Raw genomic sequence first — 20,063 nt, 5'->3', positions numbered from 1 at the left:
TGGCCCGTTTTCAACCGTTTGCCCGTTTTCAAACCGTTTGCCCGTCTTCAACCGTTTGCCCGTTTTCAACCGTTTGCCCGTTTTCAACCGTTTGCCCGTTTTCCACCGTTTGCCCGTTTTCAACCGTTTGCCCGTTTTCAACCGTTTGCCCGTTTTCAACGGTTTGCCCGTTTTCAACCGTTTGCCTGTTTTCCACCGTTTGCCCGTTTTCCACCGTTTGCCCGTTTTCAACCGTTGGCCCGTTTTCAAGCGTTGGCCCGTTTTCAACCGTTTGCCCGTTTTCAAACCGTTTGCCCGTCTTCAACCGTTTGCCCGTTTTCAACCGTTTGCCCGTTTTCAACCGTTTGCCCGTTTTCAACCGTTTGCCTGTTTTCCACCGTTTGCCCGTTTTCAACCGTTTGCCCGTTTTCAACCGTTTGCCCGTTTTCAACCGTTTGCCCGTTTTCAACCGTTTGCCCGTTTTCAACCGTTTGCCCGTTTTCAACCGTTTGCCCGCTTTCAACCGTTTGCCCGCTTTCAACCGTTGGCCCGTTTTCAACCGTTGGCCCGTTTTCAAGCGTTGGCCCGTTTTCAACCGTTTGCCCGTTTTTAACCGTTGGCCCGTTTTCAACCGTTTGCCCGTTTTCAACCGTTTGCCCGTTTTCAACCGTTTGCCCGTTTTCAACCGTTTGCCCGTTTTCAACCGTTTGCCCGTTTTCCACCGTTTGCCTGTTTTCCACCGTTTGCCCGTTTTCAACCGTTGGCCCGTTTTCAAGCGTCGGCCCGTTTTCCACCGTTTGCCCGTTTTCAAACCGTTTGCCCGTCTTCAACCGTTTGCCCGTTTTCAACCGTTTGCCCGTTTTCAACCGTTTGCCCGTTTTCAACCGTTTGCCCGTTTTCAACCGTTTGCCCGTTTTCAACCGTTTGCCCGTTTTCCACCGTTTGCCCGTTTTCCACCGTTTGCCCGTTTTCTACAGTTTGCCCGTTTTCCACCGTTTGCCTGTTTTCCACCGTTTGCCCGTTTTTAACCGTTTGCCCGTTTTCAACCGTTTGCCTGTTTTCAACCGTTTGCCCGTTTTCAACCGTTTGCCCGTTTTCAACCGTTTGCCCGTTTTCAACCGTTTGCCCGTTTTCAACCGTTGGCCCGTTTTCAACCGTTGGCCCGTTTTCAACCGTTTGCCCGCTTTCAACCGTTTGCCCGCTTTCAACCGTTGGCCCGTTTTCAACCGTTGGCCCGTTTTCAAGCGTTGGCCCGTTTTCAACCGTTTGCCCGCTTTCAACCATTCGCCCGTTTTCAACCGTTGGCCCGTTTTCAACCGTTTGCCCGTTTTCAACCGTTGGCCCGTTTTCAAGTGTTGGCCCGTTTTCAACCGTTTGCCCGTTTTCAACCGTTTGCCCGTTTTCAACCGTTTGCCCGTTTTCAAGCGTTGGCCCGTTTTCAACCGTTTGCTTGCTTTCAACCGTTGGCCCGTTTTCAACCGTTGGCCCGTTTTCAAGCGTTGGCCCGTTTTCAACCGTTTGCCCGCTTTCAACCGTTTGCCCGCTTTCAACCATTCGCCCGCTTTCAACCATTCGCCCGTTTTCAACCGGTCGCCCGTTTTCGATAACATGGCTTCATTCAGCTCCATGTATTCGAGAGCTCCGTCGGCCGCCATTTTCCCATTAAAGATTTTAGAAAATCACAAAACTTTTAAATAAGACAACGGTTCGTTCTGAAACTTTGGCATCTGGCTTCGGAAGCGCGTACAGTTATCGGCGCATGAGCACCAGAAATATGAAAATATTTAATGACTTTCGCAAGCTGCCTTTGTGCTCGGCTCGTCTTGGGACGCGTGAAAAAATGAAGAACTCGCACCCTTGAAGTAAACACTTATCGGTTGTCAGGATGAGCGAAATCCGTGCACACAAAAACATTGAACAACAAATACAAAGCACTCTGATAGAAATGTATTTAATTCCAGACGCAATTACAAGTTTAAAAAAGTATTTAAAAACAAACACAATTAGAGGTATTTGTCTATCTTCAGATATCTTTCCAAATGCATTTAGTTGAGGTAGTTTGACAGCTGTGACTTTTTAAACCCGAGTATAGAAAAACGATTATGCATGAATGAAGAGCAGAGTATTTATATGTTCCGTCAAAATACCGAAACGTCGCCCACCTCGTATTCCCGCCGAACATCACGTGATGTCCTACGGCAATTGCGTCAACCGCGCGATCTGCGTTATCTGTATGTGTGACAAGCAAGTTCTTAGACAATCCTTGCGTGTTGATCGCATTGCACAACCTGAGTCTGATCTTTCCATGGTCTGCGCGTGCGAAATCGGTTCCCATGATGTGCGAGTCCATAGTCGGTTCCCGCGTGTTTAGTGCACCCTGGAACTCAAATCTACGGTGTCCGTAATTTGTGCGCGGTATCGTTTCATGTAGTTGGTAGCGGGTGCGCTGGTGTTTATCGGTTATTTTGTTTTATTAACTTTTGCTGTCTCACCTCCAAAGATTGTACACCTAATATTTTCACCATTTATCTATTTACCAGGGGTGGGCGTTTATTCGGGATTTTACGTGGGCTAATTAGTTTTTTTTTTTTTTCTAATTGGCAGGCATCTCCACCTTCTCTGTGATCCAGCATCCTGTGAAAAAAATCATCTTTGTCATTGTGTGTTTCGGTGTGCAAATGGCCATCAGCTGTCTGTTCTGGGATCGCTATATCAACGAATATCACATGCTGCTCGAAACTGCCGGCTCAGGAAAAGGGGTGAGCACTTTAGACACCTCTCTTTTTTTTCCCCGTAGAGCACGTGTCCTTTTACAATTAGAAGACTCATTCGCACTACTGCCATCTTTGACTTGTTTGAATGTACGCTTGCAGGTTCCAACCGAAGTAAGTTTCGTTCGTAAGTCGAGCAGTTAAGGATGATTCACACAGTTCTCGTTCCGTACGCTTGAATGTGTTGCATTCTCTTGTAAATGCTTACAAGGAGAGAACACATCACCGATCGGGCAGCGCAAAAACACTTTCAACCTGCGCACATATTTTTTTTACGCATCCTTCTTTTACCGTGGGCTTGAAATTAATCTGACAATGCTATAAACGACTTTTTCTTACAGACAGTGCCTACATTTGATCTATCAAATACTGCCCAATCTACAGTTTAATTGTATACACATCGGGAGTGTTCCAGGGCTGTCTAATAAATGGCGCCACCGTGTGAGTGTGTTCTCTTGTCGTAGGCGGCTACAAGCGAGCACGGTGAATTTGATCACGCTCAGACATAAATGGGTGAACCAAGCCTAAGGCACCTTAGATATTTCTGAGATGCGGGTTGCTGCATTGGGTATTTCTAACCTGCTCAAAGTTATACATAACACAACTGACACCAGAATTATTTCTTGACTCACATTAATTAAGGCTGTACAATATATTTGAGACAAGATGTTTGTTTTGCAATATACTACCTGCGAAACTCCTCAACATGGATTGCTCAGTAGAACGAGTTGTCATATCCCAGGTAGCACAAAACATTATAATAACATTATTTTTTTGTTGTGTAAGTTGAAATAACGTTTTGTGTTAGGTGTAAATGTTACGGCAACGTTCAAATAAAACACTCAACGTTTTAGGTATGTTATCAATGTTGGTGTAACATTCAAATTAAACATATAACGATAATGTTGTGTACGACACATTATAACAACATTCAATACATAACTGTAAAGCAATGTTGTGAGCACTAACATTAATGTAACATTTAGTAACATTATGCTCCTAACATTATTCTGAAGTTTACAATGAAACATAGTAACAGTGAATGGAGAACCATGAAATAATGTTGCAAGAAGTAACACTGAAATAACATTTTAACATATATTTCCAATGTCATTTTGAAGCTTACAAGGAAACATAACATTCAATGCAAAATAGTAAATAAATGTTAAATAGTAATACTGAAATAATGTATTGGTTTGATCACATATCTGTTTTTCAAACTTCAAATAATTGTTGCAAATACTTATATTCAAGAAATTGTTTGACAATATTGTTTTTAACATTATTTTGAAGTTCACAATGAAACACAACATGCAGTAACAAGTTATTTATTGGTGTAACATTTTGAAAAGAGTAACATTTTTGCAAATGTTGTAAGAAAATGTAGTACACTATTTTAGTTTCCGATTTTATTGAAATGTAGCGTGAAGGTACAAAAAAATGGCAAGCGAAATGAAAATATATGCTATGATACTTTTTTGCATTTCTTGTCTTTTGCCCTATAAGGATGGAAGCATTTTGATTAAGCTTTTCTGTAGCAGCTGCTAACTCCAAACAATGGAAAATCTTGGATACCTATATGTAGAGCCCTGCATATCCGCGGATTACCTGTGGATATCTGCAGTAAACGGGCGGATGCGGATGAAAATTAAACAAATTTTGGCAGATTGCAGATTGGATGGCAGAGGCTGCGAATATCAGCGGATACGGATTTAAATTTTTGCCCAGCGGCATTCAGTTCGTCGACTGACGTCTCATCTACAAATCGTTTCGTCGAGATGAAACGTTTGATCGAAAGGCTTCTCCTGTTCGTTTCATCGAAAAACCTGAGATGTTTTGTTGCACACAACCTTGCTATTTTTGTAACAAACTTGTTGAGTCTCGCCTGGATTACAGGGGAGAGGGGGGCATGGTTTGGTTAAGCTCGCTAGCTTTTAGCAGCTTGGTGAAGAAATGCGTTGTCGACAAAACATTGCAGCGGCATGTGCCCACAAAACGTACAGCGTCGATGAACCGTTTGTCCATGAAAAGTTGTCCACCGATACATATTTCCACAAAAACGCGTTTCGAAGAAACAATAGGGATCCTAAGAAAGATCTGATTCTCACTGAAGATCGCTTCAGTTAGTGTGTTTCCTCTCGTCAAAAATGCTACCTTTAAAAAAAGTAAAGATTGCAGGGCATCAATTGTCCCAAGAAAGCTAGCACATTGGCAGGGAAAGAGCTGTAACTTTTTCTGGGCAAAGAAAACTTCAAACGTACAAGTCACAAGGAAGTAAAGAAACGTCCCCCTCTTCGCAAAGAGTAGTGTGGTCATGATTAAAAACAAAAAGTGCCTCGACAGCGAGTGCGACCCTGTGGCACCACGGTTTGTAAAGTTTCAGAGTCAACAGCGAACTTGCATAGGCAGACGGTAAACTGCCTCTGTGTTTCTTTTTTGTATGCTTAGAGCCCTAGCCAAAACGCCTGGTAGTTCATGTTCGTCCAATTACGACGCCAGTGCGTCGTAGCCGGACTAATATGAACCTCTATTACTTTTTAATTGTTTAACAGAACTGTAATGTCATATTTAGTATGCCCTTTTTTAACTTTTATCCTTCAAAAGTATGCGTCCGCATAAAATAGGTGTTACAAAGCAAAAAAAAAAAAAAAAACATATATAACCTTTTTGTGCGCTCCTTCTGGGCAGAGTGTCGCGGATTCCTAGGATGATCACATAACTGAGATGATTTTTCCTAATCGCTTTTAATATAAATCCGATGAAACTGATAATGATAAAATGACACTTCCTTTGAATGGCGAGCCAGATTTCTTTGGTACAAAGATAAGCAAACAGCTTAAAAAGTGTCATTTCTATTTTACAATGAATGCCTGGATTGTGAGTCGGATCTGGTTCCACATTTTGCGGATGCGGTTCGGATACGGATACAATAATGTAAAAAGTATGCGGATACAGTTTGGATACAAAGTATGCAGATGCAGATCGGATACGGATACAATAATGTAAAAAGTTTGCGGATACGGTTCGAATACAAAGTCTGCAGATAATTAAACTGTTATCCACGCAGGGCTCTACCTATATGTAAGATCTAAATGAAATGCAGCGTAAAGATACAAAAAAATGGCAAGGAAAATTAAAATATGTGCTATGCTACTTTTTTGAAAGAAAGACAGCCACAAATAGTATGTGCTTGTTTCACTTGTTTTATGTTTCACATTAATAGATTCACTTCCCTTTACCAGGAAGGCCTGAGGGAAGAGGAGGTGATTATATAGACTACGGAGCTTGTGGATAAGTGAAGTGATGATGTGTATCACGAAACCGCTTTCATCCCTTCTTCATAAACAGTCAGTCTCTCCGCTTGCCAGCTTGATCCTGCTAACGTTTCCCTTGCCCTCTTGAAGTGACCTGCATCACCCTACGATTTACTCCAGAGGTGCCCGAAGGTGGTGGATTAATTACTGAAGTATAGAAACATGTGCCTCTTTAAATAAAAGATTTTTTTTCCTATGAAAATTTTTTTGTCATGCTTTGTTTTTCTAAATGATCAAAAATGAATCTGGGCATTTCTGGTGTTTATTACGACTAAATAAAGAGTGGGATGGGAAGGGAATGAAATTGGCAAACATAATACTTGTTTCATTTGGCCAGAATGAATGTCTGTCCCAAAATAATTAGTTTTTTTTCTTTTCCCTTATTTGAATTAGATAGAAGTATGATATATTTACTGCACTATGTAGGGAATGTACACATGTGTGCTGGTACTGTGGGGAGGCTGGCATCCATGCAACTATGTGTTTGAGGTTCCTTCGCCGTTCACATGTGAACTGAGACAGTACAATCAGGGCAACTCCTGCCCCTCTCGATGAGATCCTGTCTTTCCGGAAGATGCTAAACTTTTGGGTGTCAGCAATTTGTCCTTCGAATATTGTATCATCCAACCAGGTTTCTGAGACCCCAAAGATTGTGTTCGGCGAAGTTTCAAACAAGACAACGAGGTCCGAGTTTGTTCTTGATGGATAGAGCGTTTGTATACCGGATGCCGATGTGTCGCCGCTTCCTCGGTGCGGGAGGAGTACGTCGGTTACTAGCGTCACTCCGTTTTGTGTCCCGGGCGATGGGCCTGGCAGTTTCGTGGGGGGAAGGGGGGGGGGGGGGGGGGGGGGGGGGGGGGGGGGGGGGGGGCACGACACCGGTGGATATGGGTGCGGGGTGCGAGTCATCGGAGGGAGGAAGCTGGCATGAGCCACAAAACCAGTGCCCGGCGAGGAGGCCAAGCATCGGTAGGCGAGTAGCGACAGCCCTTCACACTTCCCATGGAGCCACCAATCACACAGGTCACATTTTAGGGCGGCCACGTTGTTGTAAACCGCTTTCTCGCAGCTCGGGGAGGTTGGCGACGGCCTGGGATTTCGATAGATGTTCCCGGCAATCAGCATGAGTCATGCAATCGGCGCAGTCGTCCAGGCAGGCCTAACCGCGATGAAGCGGATGTCCGCACTTTCAGAAGTGAGAGAAGCCGCCGCGCGGAGTTGAGAAGCATTGTGCACCTCATCGGAGTGTTCCCGGAGCTCGACTCTCTGTAGAGAGGCGACCAGCAGAAGTTGCAACCATGTCCGCAAGCACGTCATCCCTGAAGACTATAATTTTGCTGAAAGGTTCCACCACCGTATTACACATATGTGCGAAATCCCGTCAAATATGCTGAGAAACTGTTTGATGCGGTCTCTCTAAAGAGCCAACGAAACGTTGTAAATCTCTTAGTACAAACACAAAACACGGCAGAGACGAAAAGGGTACCTTTGAACTTGAAGCAAGCCCATGGTCAACACACGCACTGCACCGCACAAAAAGACCATCCGTGTGCGCTACTTTTAGAGCGTTAACAAGCAAAGCAAGGCGTAAATGAGTAAGAATCGTTCCGTAGAACCCGTAGAACCAGATCACAACAGCCGCCATCACAACCCTAAATATACAAACACAGTGCTGCTAGACTTCTTTTCTTTGGTTTTGTGAGTTTGTCGGGTGTGTAAATAAGTAAAGTCTGATGAGTAAATTTATTAATACTATACACTACAGATATTTTCTTCTTGATGTGTTCTACTTTTAAGTCACAAAATAAAATATAATATAATTTATTAACTACAAAATGCATACACGGTTGGTTTAGCCTATTTTAGACCAATGGCTTAGGTTGGCAACATACGTTCCCGCCGGTTCAAGTATGGTTTAAGTTTGGTTTAAGCGGTCTAAGTTTAAGTTTGTATCGCGGCTCGCACAATTGTGGCTCGCACGGTTCTGACCTGACAACCGTGGCTCTGAAACATCGTGAAGACAAGTTCTAGTAGTTACGGTTCGAAGTGCCTAACGGTCAGGCTGCGTAATCCCACTGTGGCACCGACGCACCTGCGTACCCTGCGTGAAACGTAAGTAGCGGTACCTCATTTCCTTTAGTGATGCTGCTCACTTGCTTAACCGACGGGATCTCGCATATTACGTTTGTGGGTATTCCTGTCTCGGGTACCCGAAATCGGGACGGCTCCTTTGGAGCCTTTGGATCCTTTGGAGGTCGATATCTGACCTCAACAATTCCGTCTAGGACCGGAATTCGGTGCCGGTCCTAGACGGAATTCAAGGCGGTGCGTTGTAAGTGGCAGAGCTTCGCTTTAGGGTGCCCATTATTACCTAAACCTCGCACATGCTCGTGAATGTGCGAGGCTGGTTAGGTAATAATAGACAAGAGTAATTATTTGAGGGCTCTACAGTGATTATTATTTTGAAGAGCGAAGCGCTGCCACTATGACCCGGACGAAATCCGGACAAAATTTTCTAGCGCAACCAATGACTATGATAAGTGGGCAACCATGTTCGCCGATTGCGCGCGATTTCGGTTACGCCAGACTGCGCGACTCGCGATGCATGATATCCCTTTGTGATTGAACGGTGCTAAGAGGAAACGATCTCCTGGTTCGTAAAATGAAGCGACAGAGGCGAGCATTTGATGACGTGTGCGACCGACAGAAGAAAAGAATTATTGCCGAAAACGTGCGCGACCATCTTGCGGACATTTTTTCTAAGTCTGCTCCGGACGAGAGCGATGGAAATTCTGCGGTTGACGGATCAGACGACAGCAGTGACGGAGCCAGGGAGGGTCTGAGCGCACCGCAAGTCGACGATCCCAGAGATCCTTGCGCGAGCACATCAGCTTCCGAAGAAACTGAAACTCATTTGCCAATCTCAAGTGCAGATGAGTTTACTTTGGCAAGCGAGCTGGCCACCTGGGCACGTGAGACCAAAGCCTGCGCATCCCATCTTAGCAAGCTTTTAAAGATATTGAAGAAGTATCACCCGGAGCTGCCTAGTGACGCAAGAAGCCTAATGGGGACACCAAGATCTTGCAATGTGAAAAACATGGGAGCGTCCGGCCTCTACCACTATTTCGGAATCGAATCGTCACTAAAACGAATGATGAGCTCAGGCAGCATCACTGGAGACACCATTTCGTTGCTCATCAATGTTGATGGCCTGCCTATAGCGAAAAGTTCCAGCAAGCAGTTCTGGCCCATTCTTGCATCTGTCGTCGAAAGCTGCGATCCTGAACCTTTCGTCATAGCTCTGTTTGTTGGAGACAAGAAGCCGGAGAACTTGGATGACTACCTTACCGATTTCATTTCGGAGTTAAGCACATTGCTGGAAGAACACGTGACCGAGGGCGGAAAGGAGTGCGTAGTTCGAGTGCATGCGTTCATTTGCGATGCGCCCGCAAGGGCATTTCTGAAGTGCATCAAGGGCCATGGGGGATACTTCAGTTGTGAAAAGTGCACCCAAGAAGGCACCTTCTCTGAAAGCTGCCGGAAAGTAATTCTTCCAGAAGTCAGCAGCCCCCTACGAACAGACGAGTCGTTTCGAAAGCAGGATCAGGAAGGGCACCATCATCGACAGTCCCCATTGGTCGAGCTACAGATTGGCATGGTAAGCCAATTTCCCCTCGACTATATGCATTTAGTCTGCCTAGGCGTTATGCGGAGGCTTCTACTTCACTATTGGGTGCGGGGACGACCTCATCGATCAAAGCTCCCACCACGTGCACAGACTAGCATCTCAACAATGCTCATGAAACTCCAGAGACACACCCCTCGGGAGATGGCTCGGAAGCCCCGGAGTCTTCATGAATTAGAGAGATGGAAGGCCACTGAGCTACGAAACTTCCTCTTGTACTTCGGTCCTGCGGTTCTAAAAGACCACATGGAGAAGCGCTACTACCAGCACTTTCTCAAACTGAGCATTGCAGTGTCAATCCTGTCAAGCCCACGACTCTGCCATGAGGAGATTGATTCTGCAGAGAAGCTGCTTGAAGAGTTTGTTTCTGATGCTGGGGACCTGTACGGTGAAGGCATTTACGTGTACAACATACATTCTCTGCTGCATCTTACTGCTGATGTGCGGAGGTTCGGTCACCTTGACTCCTTCTCTGCGTTCCGGTTTGAGAACTTTCTGGGTCAACTGAAGCGAGATTTGAAGTCACCAAATCGACCATTACAACAGATTGTAAAACGCTTAGAAGAGCGCAGTCATGCTGACTTGCATCCTAGAATACCACCGAAGCAGCAGGCATTGTTGCAAAAGCCGCATAATGCCGGACCAGCACCTCCAGGATTTAAGGGAGAGCAGTATCACAAGCTAGTTCTTCAAGGCATGGTTCTGGAAGTGAACCTACCAGACTCATGTTTTCTGATGGAAGATGGAAATGTAGTCGTCGCAACAAATGTTGTGTCCCGTGATGGAGAGATCAAGATCTGTGGCCAGTTTTTCAAGAGATTAACAAACTTCTATGCCGGCATTGTTGACACAACTGGACTGTGTACTTTCAGGGCTTCTCAGGTTTCGTCTGCAAATGCTTTGTGGACTGTTGAACAGGTCAAATCAAAGTGCTGCTGGCTTCCTTGTGGGGGTGAATTTTTGGTTAAGCCACTCTTGCACACAGGATAGCTCAGATAAGCAATATCTGCCGTAAATGTGCTCTCACTTATAGTGTTGTTTTAATGAGTATATAATCATCACGAATAAAAATAAAGTGTGTGTGCTAATGTCTTTGGCATAAATTATGTCTTTATGCTAATAACTGCTAGGGGATTTTTAAGGACATTTCTTCTGATTATAAGGCATCTGTAGGTTGAAAATTGAGGGATTAGAAAAAAGCTGCTATAAATAGAACTGTTTATATGATGGAAAGACCAAAATAGAAAAGCTGTAAGGTGAATGTCTAATAAAAGGTTAGTTTTCTTTTGCTCATGATGTGTGCTCACTACTTTAGCTCTTTAAATGAATGATAATGTGATTATCCTTTGACTTGGTGATTACACGTAACTATTGTCCCAACTGATAGATATCCCAGCTAAGATGCCGCAAGTATAAAAAGACTGAACACTCTACGCCAGAGGTACACAACCTTTTCGGGACTGCGAACCCCCAAAGCTTCTGAGTGCCCTCCGGCGACCCCCGCCTTAACTATTTTTGGAGCTCTCCGAGGCTCTGTAGCCGCCAGACATTTCCCCACAACCTCCAGTCTGTGCACCTCTGCTCTACACAAGTGAAAACCACTATGTTGTTAGCAGGTGTCTTGCGAAACGCAAGAAAGACTTGGCAAACTTTTAAATATCAATTTTAAGACCAGCAGGATCAAGGTGTCAACTGGCAGGCTTTAGAAGTCTTGAGAAACAGCCAACTGGGGTGTTTTGAACACAATACACTTTGTTTGCTTCCTTTTCTAGCAAAGAAAGAAAGCCCATGAAATATAGGGTGGTTCAAGCCACCAGGCTCGATCTGAAATGGACCGTAAAAATCAATGCCTGCACGTAACAATCTAAACTTTTCGTCAGCGGTGTATTTCACAGGTCGGTTTTTTCTTGTAAAATTATAAAGCGTAGTTCTCGTTCTGTAAAAAATAAGGCCAAGAAACTTGCCAGGGTCTACGGCGGGCAGCGACGTAAACGAGAGGGGTTCATTAGCGGGATGTGTTTGGCATTCGTATCGATAGATGGCGTCGGGAGCAGCCTCCGAAGTTGCAGCCGACCAGTGAAAGAAAGCAGACGACACGCAGACGAAATCCGTTGACAGCAAAAGCGCCACCGTTATACAGACACGTTTTTTTTACTCTAAGTTTTGCTTTTATTGTCCGCATTTATTTTTTAACCGAAGGTACATTTCAAAAAGATTATGCCCATTTTAACAAACCACGGTGGTCACGAGCCGTTGCGATAAGGAGGGAGCGCCATCTATCAATACAAATGCCAAACACATCATGAGTTTTCTTTTGTTTTAGTTTTAGTAATTTTCACCTTCATAAACCATGTACACAGCATTCATATTTTATTTGGTTTCATCAATATTCGATTCATGTTTGATTTGGTTACATCACTATTTGCACACCCCTAATCTTGTTACTTCATAAAACTTGTAGGTATGCTCTTTACTGACGGTCTCAAATTGAATTTTCTAGATGTTCTCGGTCGCCCATTTTATGAAGACTGATGACGTGGCCGTGGTTCCAACACGCTGGATTAAGAACGGGACAGCTCCCTGGCCACCGTTTAAAAATACTGCAAAAGTGAACAGTGCAGTGAGGGACAGAACGGAGCCAGGCAAAGACTGGCCAAAATTTGCCTGCAGGGTCATGTCATATACAGGTAAGCTCCGCCCTGAACGCCATTAGTTTTTTTTTTTCATTCTGAAGAGAGCACTGCTCTATTGAAAGTTATTACAATCCACACTTTCGCAGAATCTACAAAAGAGAAGGGGGTTTGGTTGTGAAATAATTCTTAAAGTACATATCATATCTGACTCCCTTTTTTTAGTTACTATGGTAACGGTACTATAGACCTCCCACTGCCTATGTTAATAGGACACATTGGTAACAGCTTGATAGCTACAAAAAGGCAGCATATGCTTCATTAGCAGAAGCTACGTACAGCTTAGACAAAACTCAGCAAAATATAATGCCTCACATTCAACGCACATTTTTTATTAATTCATTATCTACATAACATCTGACTTGCAGACAGTTACGAAGTTGCCCGCAAGAGGTCCATAAAGGCGGAGGAAGAGTCCGACCTTACATCGGAAGCAGAGACATCGCAAAAAAGAATACGGCGACCTCCGACATTTTTCGATGACTACCTCACTGACAGCAGCGATGAGGAGGGAGTAACTGAAGAACCACCTCCAGAAGGTGACATTGAATTTCTCGCTGAGCCCCCACCGCCACCACCTCTTCAAAGAAAAAGTGGAGCACATTGTGGAGGAGCAGGCCAAACTGATGGTGGCAAGTCCTTTTTTCTTACACGTGTTTTGAAGGAAATGGTTTACATGAACAAATACTAGTGATAAAGTGAAATGCACAAGGTAATCAAAACAAAACTACAGATCATGTATTTCACACTTCGAATGTTTGTAATCTAGAGTTGAGAAAAGGCCTTCCTAGACCCACGTGCAGGCTGTTATGTACACAGTGCGACACTTTTAGCATGAACATGACATCGGCGCTTTTTTGTGCTTTGCTCAAGCTGTGAAACCCTTATGGGCCCTTTTCACCGCATTAGTAATTTTGGTGATATCACCTGATTTGTGTAAGTAAAGCGAGTAAACCCGACGATGTTGTGTTTGTGCTAACAGCGTCGCATAGTGTACAGTATGGGCATGGTATAGATCAGGGGTGGGCAAACCGCGGCTCGCGAGCCGCATGCGGCTCTTTGCTGGTCCAAGTGCGGCTCGCGGATCCCTCGTAAGAGGACTCCCCCCCCCCCCTTCGCCCCTTTCCGCGTTTCCCCAAGAAAAAAAAGAAGAAAGGATTCCAGAATAAAGCACACTGCAGCTTGCAGTTTGACAGCCTTGTACTCCCATCCAAGGAAATACGCAACTGTGACATAGCAGTTCAACTGCTCATCCTTGTTATTACTTATGCATTGCTTGTGGTTTTTCAGATGACTTGGTGTTGCCCAAAGGAAGACCAAAAAGTGCATCTTCTTTGAACTGCTCTGCTGAACCTTCAAGCAAAGGCAAGTATATTTTGTGACTGACAGAAGAGTTAGGATGTATGTGCACTTTTGACACATGAACCTGTAAAAAGTAACTTCACTTAGTTACAAGTTTCTGGAAAATGTACCTAAAATACAGCAGGGGTGGAATAGCTGTACCATTTGCGCCAGACGCATATGTCTGCGCCATCCTGAAACATGTTGTGGAAACTGCGCCACAGCCAATACCTCGTGCCATTATGCACCAAAAGAATTGTATTTTGTCTTGGTTCCGGTTTTTATCGACCCGATTCGCAACAATGAGCGCATTTAGCTTGGTCGGCCTTGCACTCCTTTGCTCTGTTTATTCTCCCTGTGTATCTCGAGTCAGAAGCGCACGAAAAAAATTGGGGGTCAGACTCCAAGCGCTACACCACCTGCTTCTGGATTGTTATCCTTCAACCATAAGCGGTTAAAGGGCAACTCCGCTCAATTCCGAAGATTTCGGGATAATGAGTGATTTCGAATTAAAAAGCCCTAGTAAAACACACTACGTTGTTTGCTTTGCGAAAAGTGGGCTATATATTTTTAAATCTAATTTTAAACACGAGCTGAAATCGAAACCGAAACTTCGGCTCTGCCCGGCAACATTGGCCTCGGGCCGCCAAGTACATGGCCATCACGTGGTACGAGATGTCACGTGATCCTCGGCCCAACGACGGGCGGGATTGGGGCGGGCGTGTGGCAGGCGCGAGTGTCGTCTGCACCGCACTCTTCGCCACGTTTTGGTGTCTACGGCATTCGACGACGTCTGCACAACTGCGGCATAAGTCTGCGCACATGGTGTCCGTGGTGTGGATGAAACTCCGAGAGACAATAATCACAATCGGTGAGACGACGACGGCGGTTGTGACGCGGAAGACGGCGGTAACGGCGGGCGGCCGGACGGCTCCCAAGAAACGCGCTGCGCGGGCGCGTTACACCAATCATGTGGACACCGCTGAGCGCCGAGAGGCAACGTTGCTGACGTCATGCGCTACGCTCGCGCGGAGAAGTGAAAACAAGCAAAAGGGGGCCATGATAATGACGTTTAGCTCAATGTTGGCTCCGCCCATGCCATAGCCTTGACTGCGCTGTTGGTTGCGCCTGATCGCCCGCTCAAGTCAGCCGATTTCGACAACTTGGCGAGTTGCGAAGTTTGCCGGACCGTTTAAGAAACATTTAGACAGAACTGCGTCGTAACATTTCACTCGTGGTCTTCCTAGGCGATACTGAAGAGGACTGCATTGTTTTTTCAAAACCAAAAATGAAGCGGAGTTGCCCTTTAAGCACGTCAGCAGAAGTGAGGTCGAGTCGTTAAGAGTCAGATTGCCTGAGGCTCTGCGGCCCGGGATCCAGACTTCAGCCAGTTGAAGACAGGAGCAAAAGATTCCTGTTAGTACTTCATCGTTAAAAGTTGGAACCGCATTCCCACAAGATAAATCGTGATTTGATAGAACTGAAATGCGGTCCAATCCGAAACCTTGCCGGCCAGCAGCTCTCATGCAAGCGGTAGATCTGCTTGGCATACTTTAACCTTGCTCCTGCTTATCGCCTCGAATATGATAACTACGCTTAATCATAGTCTGCTGCTTCGTTATTGAGTTACACAATAGGATAAATTCGAAATTTATTGCCCTGTTCCTTCGCGCAACTGCACGTTCGTTGCTTGCGCACGTCACGTGATTCGCGCATGTAATTACTAAGACATAAACTGAAGTGCAGTGAAAACTTATCTGAGCTGCTCCTAGCCTGCTCCAGAATGTAGGTTCAGCTGCTCCCGTGGCTCCTCCCAAGTACATTTCATGAGTTCCAACCCTGTACAGATACAGATACCGAAAAATGAAAGTACCTAGGTTTTTATGTCAGGTACAACAAAGGTACCTAGATACCGATTTCGAGTTACTTGTACCTAGGTGCTTTACAACCCTGGCTGAGGCATGTCCTGTTTAAAAAAAAAAAAACTTTAGCCTTGTTGCTTTGCAGCATTGATGCATGCTGCACGTTGTAAGAATGGATAATTTGTTTGTGTAATTAAGCTAAGTGCTTCGGTAACGTGAGCAACAAGAGAAAAGTTTCTGTATCTTTAATGCTCTTACAGCTTTAAGCGATTAAAGTATTAACTCCTTGTCACCTTGAAAATGAATAAAGGCTTGTTTTTTTATCATCTTTATCGGAACACTCAATATTGATAAGGTTCTAACGTATTGCTCTTTTTTTTTTTTTTTTTTAGCTTTGGTCACAGTTCTTAGGGAACTTGAGTGTATTAAGGCACAGTTGACAAGCATGGCTACAATGTTGGCCAGAATACAGATGCATGTGAATGCTGATGACCCTACTGCCATGGCTGGTCCAGTCCATCCAGAAGACCTTCCAGTCTATCCAGTGAAGACAAGAGAGGAATTTGCCTTCCTGGAGGCTAGCTTAAAAAATGAAGCCATTTTTGCAAAGCTAGTAAGTTTCAAGTTGTTGTGCGTTACAGCCAAAGGTTATTATCCAGAACATACATGTACTGAAATAGTCATTGTTTTTCATCTTTCTTCTGTTCTTTGAGCAAGAGAAGCTTTTATGTGTGGCTTATTGTGGATAACTTTTGATTTCTAGGTGAAAGAGCTTGGCCAATTGGAGGTAGAGATGTAGCCTCTACAACAAAAACGGTGTTTAAGAAACTTGTCGGAGATGAAGTTGCCGTCTTCTACAACAGAACCGGGCGAAACGGAAAGCAAGAAGCCGGGAAACTGAAGATCTTTAGCCTGATCTATGGTAAGAGTAATGTTTTTGTATCACTGTCTACACTATGGAGAGTAATGTGCTTGCATGCACCCGTCTTTTTTTTTTTTTTTATTATTAAGTATTACTTTACAGTGATCGTTATAAAACTTCTGATAGCTGTGCATATTTTTTTCAGCTGCTGTACGTGTAACCCGCAAAACTGCAACAGACGACGAGATGGGCCGCGCCATTGGTGATTGGCTGCGCTTCGCCAACGTCCGGCTCCGTGCTCAAGGCAAGCAACAACCTAATCTTTGCAGGAAGGATACAAATACATTGAAGCTGATGATTAATCTAAAAATCTCCTGAGGCTTACAAAATGAAGAATGTAAACCATGCATGAGATCTGTAACACAGCGAAGAGTTCTATTGTACTATCGCTATACATTGAAATACAAAGAAGAGAGCTTGTGGCTTTCTACAAATGCTGCACAAACTGGCCACGAGCCAGCGAAGCTTGCACATGTGTAGTTCGACCAAGGACACTAGATTAATCTCCAACTCTTGAATGCCTTGACTGGTGCCTGGTGTGTAAGCAGTGTACTGAAAGTTATGCGCTTTGTGTTCATATTGCAATGTATTGCAATAGTACATGCTCACTTGTATCATTGCCCCTCCCAATCAAATGCACCAGCAGAAGCAGTGAGCACAACTACAAAATAACGAAGGAAGCTTTGTTTACAATAATTTCTTATTGGAAAAAAGTAAAAATTGGTTTTCTAACATACAGAATGTAGCAGCCGAATAAGAAAGTTCTGCACTCAGCTTGATTTTCTTTGTCTTGCTTTCCTAGAAAATAGGGCAGTAAAAGTATTTCTGACAGCCGTTTGTGGGACTGATTGTGTGTTGCTATTGGGTGAGGCCAGCTGAACATACAAGATGACAACACAGAGAAAATTAGACAAACACGATGCTGGACTAAACTGTTTAATGGAGTGCATTTTTATTCATTTACACAGGAGCAGGTTGGCCCCAGACGGGGCCAACTGGTTCTTTTGTAAATAAAGTATGTGGATGAAGTTAGTCCGGCATTGTGTTTGTCTCATTTTCTCTCTTCCTGTTTTTGTGCTGTAGGTTCATTTGGCCCCATCGACAAGCGCTGCACCAACAAGCTCAGCTCCGGGTCGTCACAAGGTGTATTTTGTCGCGTGTTTCAATGTTGGTTTGCTTGAGCAGGAGGACTGACAACTACTAGGTACAAGTGACTCAACAACAAATTAAAGGATTTGATAGCATGTTGGTGGGAGTTAAGAAACAAACAAAAGAGAGACACTTATGACAAGAGATGCCACGGGTGTACAGTTCAACTAGCAACATCAATAAACTACCACAAGGCATTATTTTATTTTTGCTAGTTGAGAGATGTACCTGTGTTGTCTCTTGTCATAAGTGTTTGCTACTTTGTTTGTTTTTTGCAATCAATTCACTGTTTTAAGCACTTGAACAAGATTGTCATTTTCTTTTAGTTCGTAGTTATGTGGGAAATCAGGTCAGCCTTTTTGCGGCTCTATATGAACTCTCTTTCCCACTAGGATATTTCTAGTACACCCTAATTTCTTGAGGGGTTTCCAAACCTGCAAACCATTGTCACAAAGCTAAATTTCGAATTAAGCTACACTGTTATGTTTTCCACGTATTATGATCATTTGCCACCTCAAATTTAGTTTCCGGCACTCTGTATTAATTATTTTCTTGTTTTGTTTGCAGCCAGAAAAGTCGAAAACATCCCATCGACAGAAACTGTGGTTTGACTTGGGAAGATGAAAATCAGTTTGTTTCAATTTTTTTTTTTTCTGTCTAGTCCTGTTCTAGACTTTCTTCAGCCTATTTCATATTCTATTGTCATATTTTACTTTTTAAAGTGGCAATAAGGCTATTTAATGTCTCGACTTCTGTTCTAGTCTAGTGACAGGCTTTACTGTGGTTTGACTTGGGAAGATGAAAGTCTGTTTGTTTTAATTTTTTTTTTCTGTCTAGTCCTGTTCTAGAGTTTCTTCAGCCTATTTCATATTCTATTGTCATATTTTACTTTTTAAAGCGGCAATAGGCCTATTTAATGTCTCGACTTCTGTTCTAGTCTAGTGACAGGCTTTAGTCAGTCCTTTCCGGCTTTTCTTTAATACGATACCGTTTTAGTAATCAAGTTTTTCTAACTGCTTCTACACATGGCAATTGTATATAGTGCCAGCTGGACATAAAAGGATTAGAGAGAGATAAGAAAGACACACCGTTGGACTAGCAACTGTTTAATCAGATCATCTTTTTCTTCATCTACGTTGAGTTTCTCTTCTTTTTTATCTACACTGCATTTGATTTAATTGAGGAGTTCCTTTTCTTCTAGTCTTATACTCGAGCGTCTCCTCGTCTTCCATTTGTCCACCATGGGTGCGGCCCCTCTAAGATACTCACCTTCCTTGTGGTGTAGTGCGATGGAAGGTATACCCACACACTTGTCCGCTTTTGCGTCAATAGCAAAGGCCTCCAGGATTTCTCGAGTGAACTTGTGGCGGTTTCTTGCCAGGATGTTTAGGCTAGAAAAGTCTGGTACACACAGGCACATATGACAATGGGCAGGTAGGTGCTCTGCACGCTGTGGTGGCCTTCACCGAAGCTGCATGTTCTCTCGTCTAGTCACTGATGCACCTTCCCTTCTGTCCAATGTAACATTGACTACATGACATGGGATTTGGTGCACAACCTCCTTCTCACATTTGGTGTACTTGGCAGTTCATTTTCTCCTTGTTGGCCCTCTTGTTTACATGATGAAAAATTGCACACAAAGAGACAAGGGAAAAACACAGAAGTCAGAGAGGCGCATACTCGCAACTCTGGTATATTAAGTGAAGAAAGAAAAGATGAAGCACGATTCATGACGGGGGACATCAACACCAGGGGGTAAACAGTTCAGTCATAGTGAGGTGTTCGCAAAAAGGCAACTTCTTTTTCGCTCAAAGCAACCGACGGCTGACTAACGCAGAGATCGGTCAGACTCAAGATGGTGAACGCATCGAGCACCTCGCGCGTTTGTTTATCATTAAAGTGCCCAATGATTGAGATTTTTTTCTAAAGATGGTGTGCAGATAGAGGTCTTACAATGCACCAAAAGGTTGACCTCATACAGTTTATGATCGTGCTCTTGCAGCCAGTCATTCAAACACTTTCTAGTCTGTCCGACATAGCATCTTCCACAGGGAAGAGGAATGCTGTACACTACGCTCAATGAACGAGGAGTGAAAGGCTGCACATGTTTTTTGTGGCGCGTGTCTTTTTCGCTTTGGCGCAAACCTTAGAACAAATTTGTCACATCTTTTTAGAGGCTGATAATACTACGGGCACACCATACCTACTTACCACTTGTTTTAGATTATGCGATATCTTGTGTAGATACAATCTAAAACAAGTGGCAAGTAGGTGTGCTGTGCCCACAGTAATATCAGCCCCTAAAAAAATATGACAAATTTGTTTAAGGTCTGCGCCAAAGAGAACAAAT

At 44.0% G+C, this 20,063-nt stretch overlaps 2 protein-coding genes and 1 pseudogene across 6 annotated transcripts in view; all 3 read left to right on the top strand.

The window, feature by feature from the left end:
- The window catches only part of LOC8031429 (ceramide phosphoethanolamine synthase), a 125,872-nt gene that overhangs the window by 95,915 nt on the left and 9,894 nt on the right, over positions 1 to 20,063 (top strand). For all 5 annotated transcript variants that reach the window (XM_029988612.4, XM_040214151.3, XM_040214153.3 and 2 more), the window contains one exon: positions 2,584 to 2,738. In XM_029988612.4, the coding sequence (XP_029844472.2) occupies positions 2,584 to 2,738 (155 nt within the window). The remainder of the gene's footprint in view (positions 1 to 2,583; positions 2,739 to 20,063) is intronic.
- On the top strand, positions 7,972 to 19,079 carry LOC115308474 (annotated as a pseudogene).
- On the top strand, positions 8,613 to 11,398 carry LOC121047226. Its single transcript, XM_040502323.2, has one exon. It carries the CDS (start codon positions 8,727 to 8,729, stop codon positions 10,737 to 10,739), a length of 2,013 nt encoding a protein of 670 aa, XP_040358257.1. The 5' UTR covers positions 8,613 to 8,726; the 3' UTR covers positions 10,740 to 11,398.

Source organism: Ixodes scapularis, unplaced genomic scaffold (genome assembly GCF_016920785.2).
Source record: "Ixodes scapularis isolate PalLabHiFi unplaced genomic scaffold, ASM1692078v2 PGA_scaffold12__126_contigs__length_90152505, whole genome shotgun sequence".
Taxonomy (NCBI): Eukaryota; Metazoa; Arthropoda; class Arachnida; order Ixodida; family Ixodidae; genus Ixodes; species Ixodes scapularis.
Note: the sequence above shows the minus strand (reverse complement) of the source record. Positions and strands in the feature narration are given on the sequence as shown.

What these genes read in the sequence shown, in the direction of transcription:
- LOC121047226 (XM_040502323.2), top strand. Translation starts at nt 8,727, where the DNA reads ATGAAGCGACAGAGGCGAGCATTTGATGACGTGTGCGACCGACAGAAG.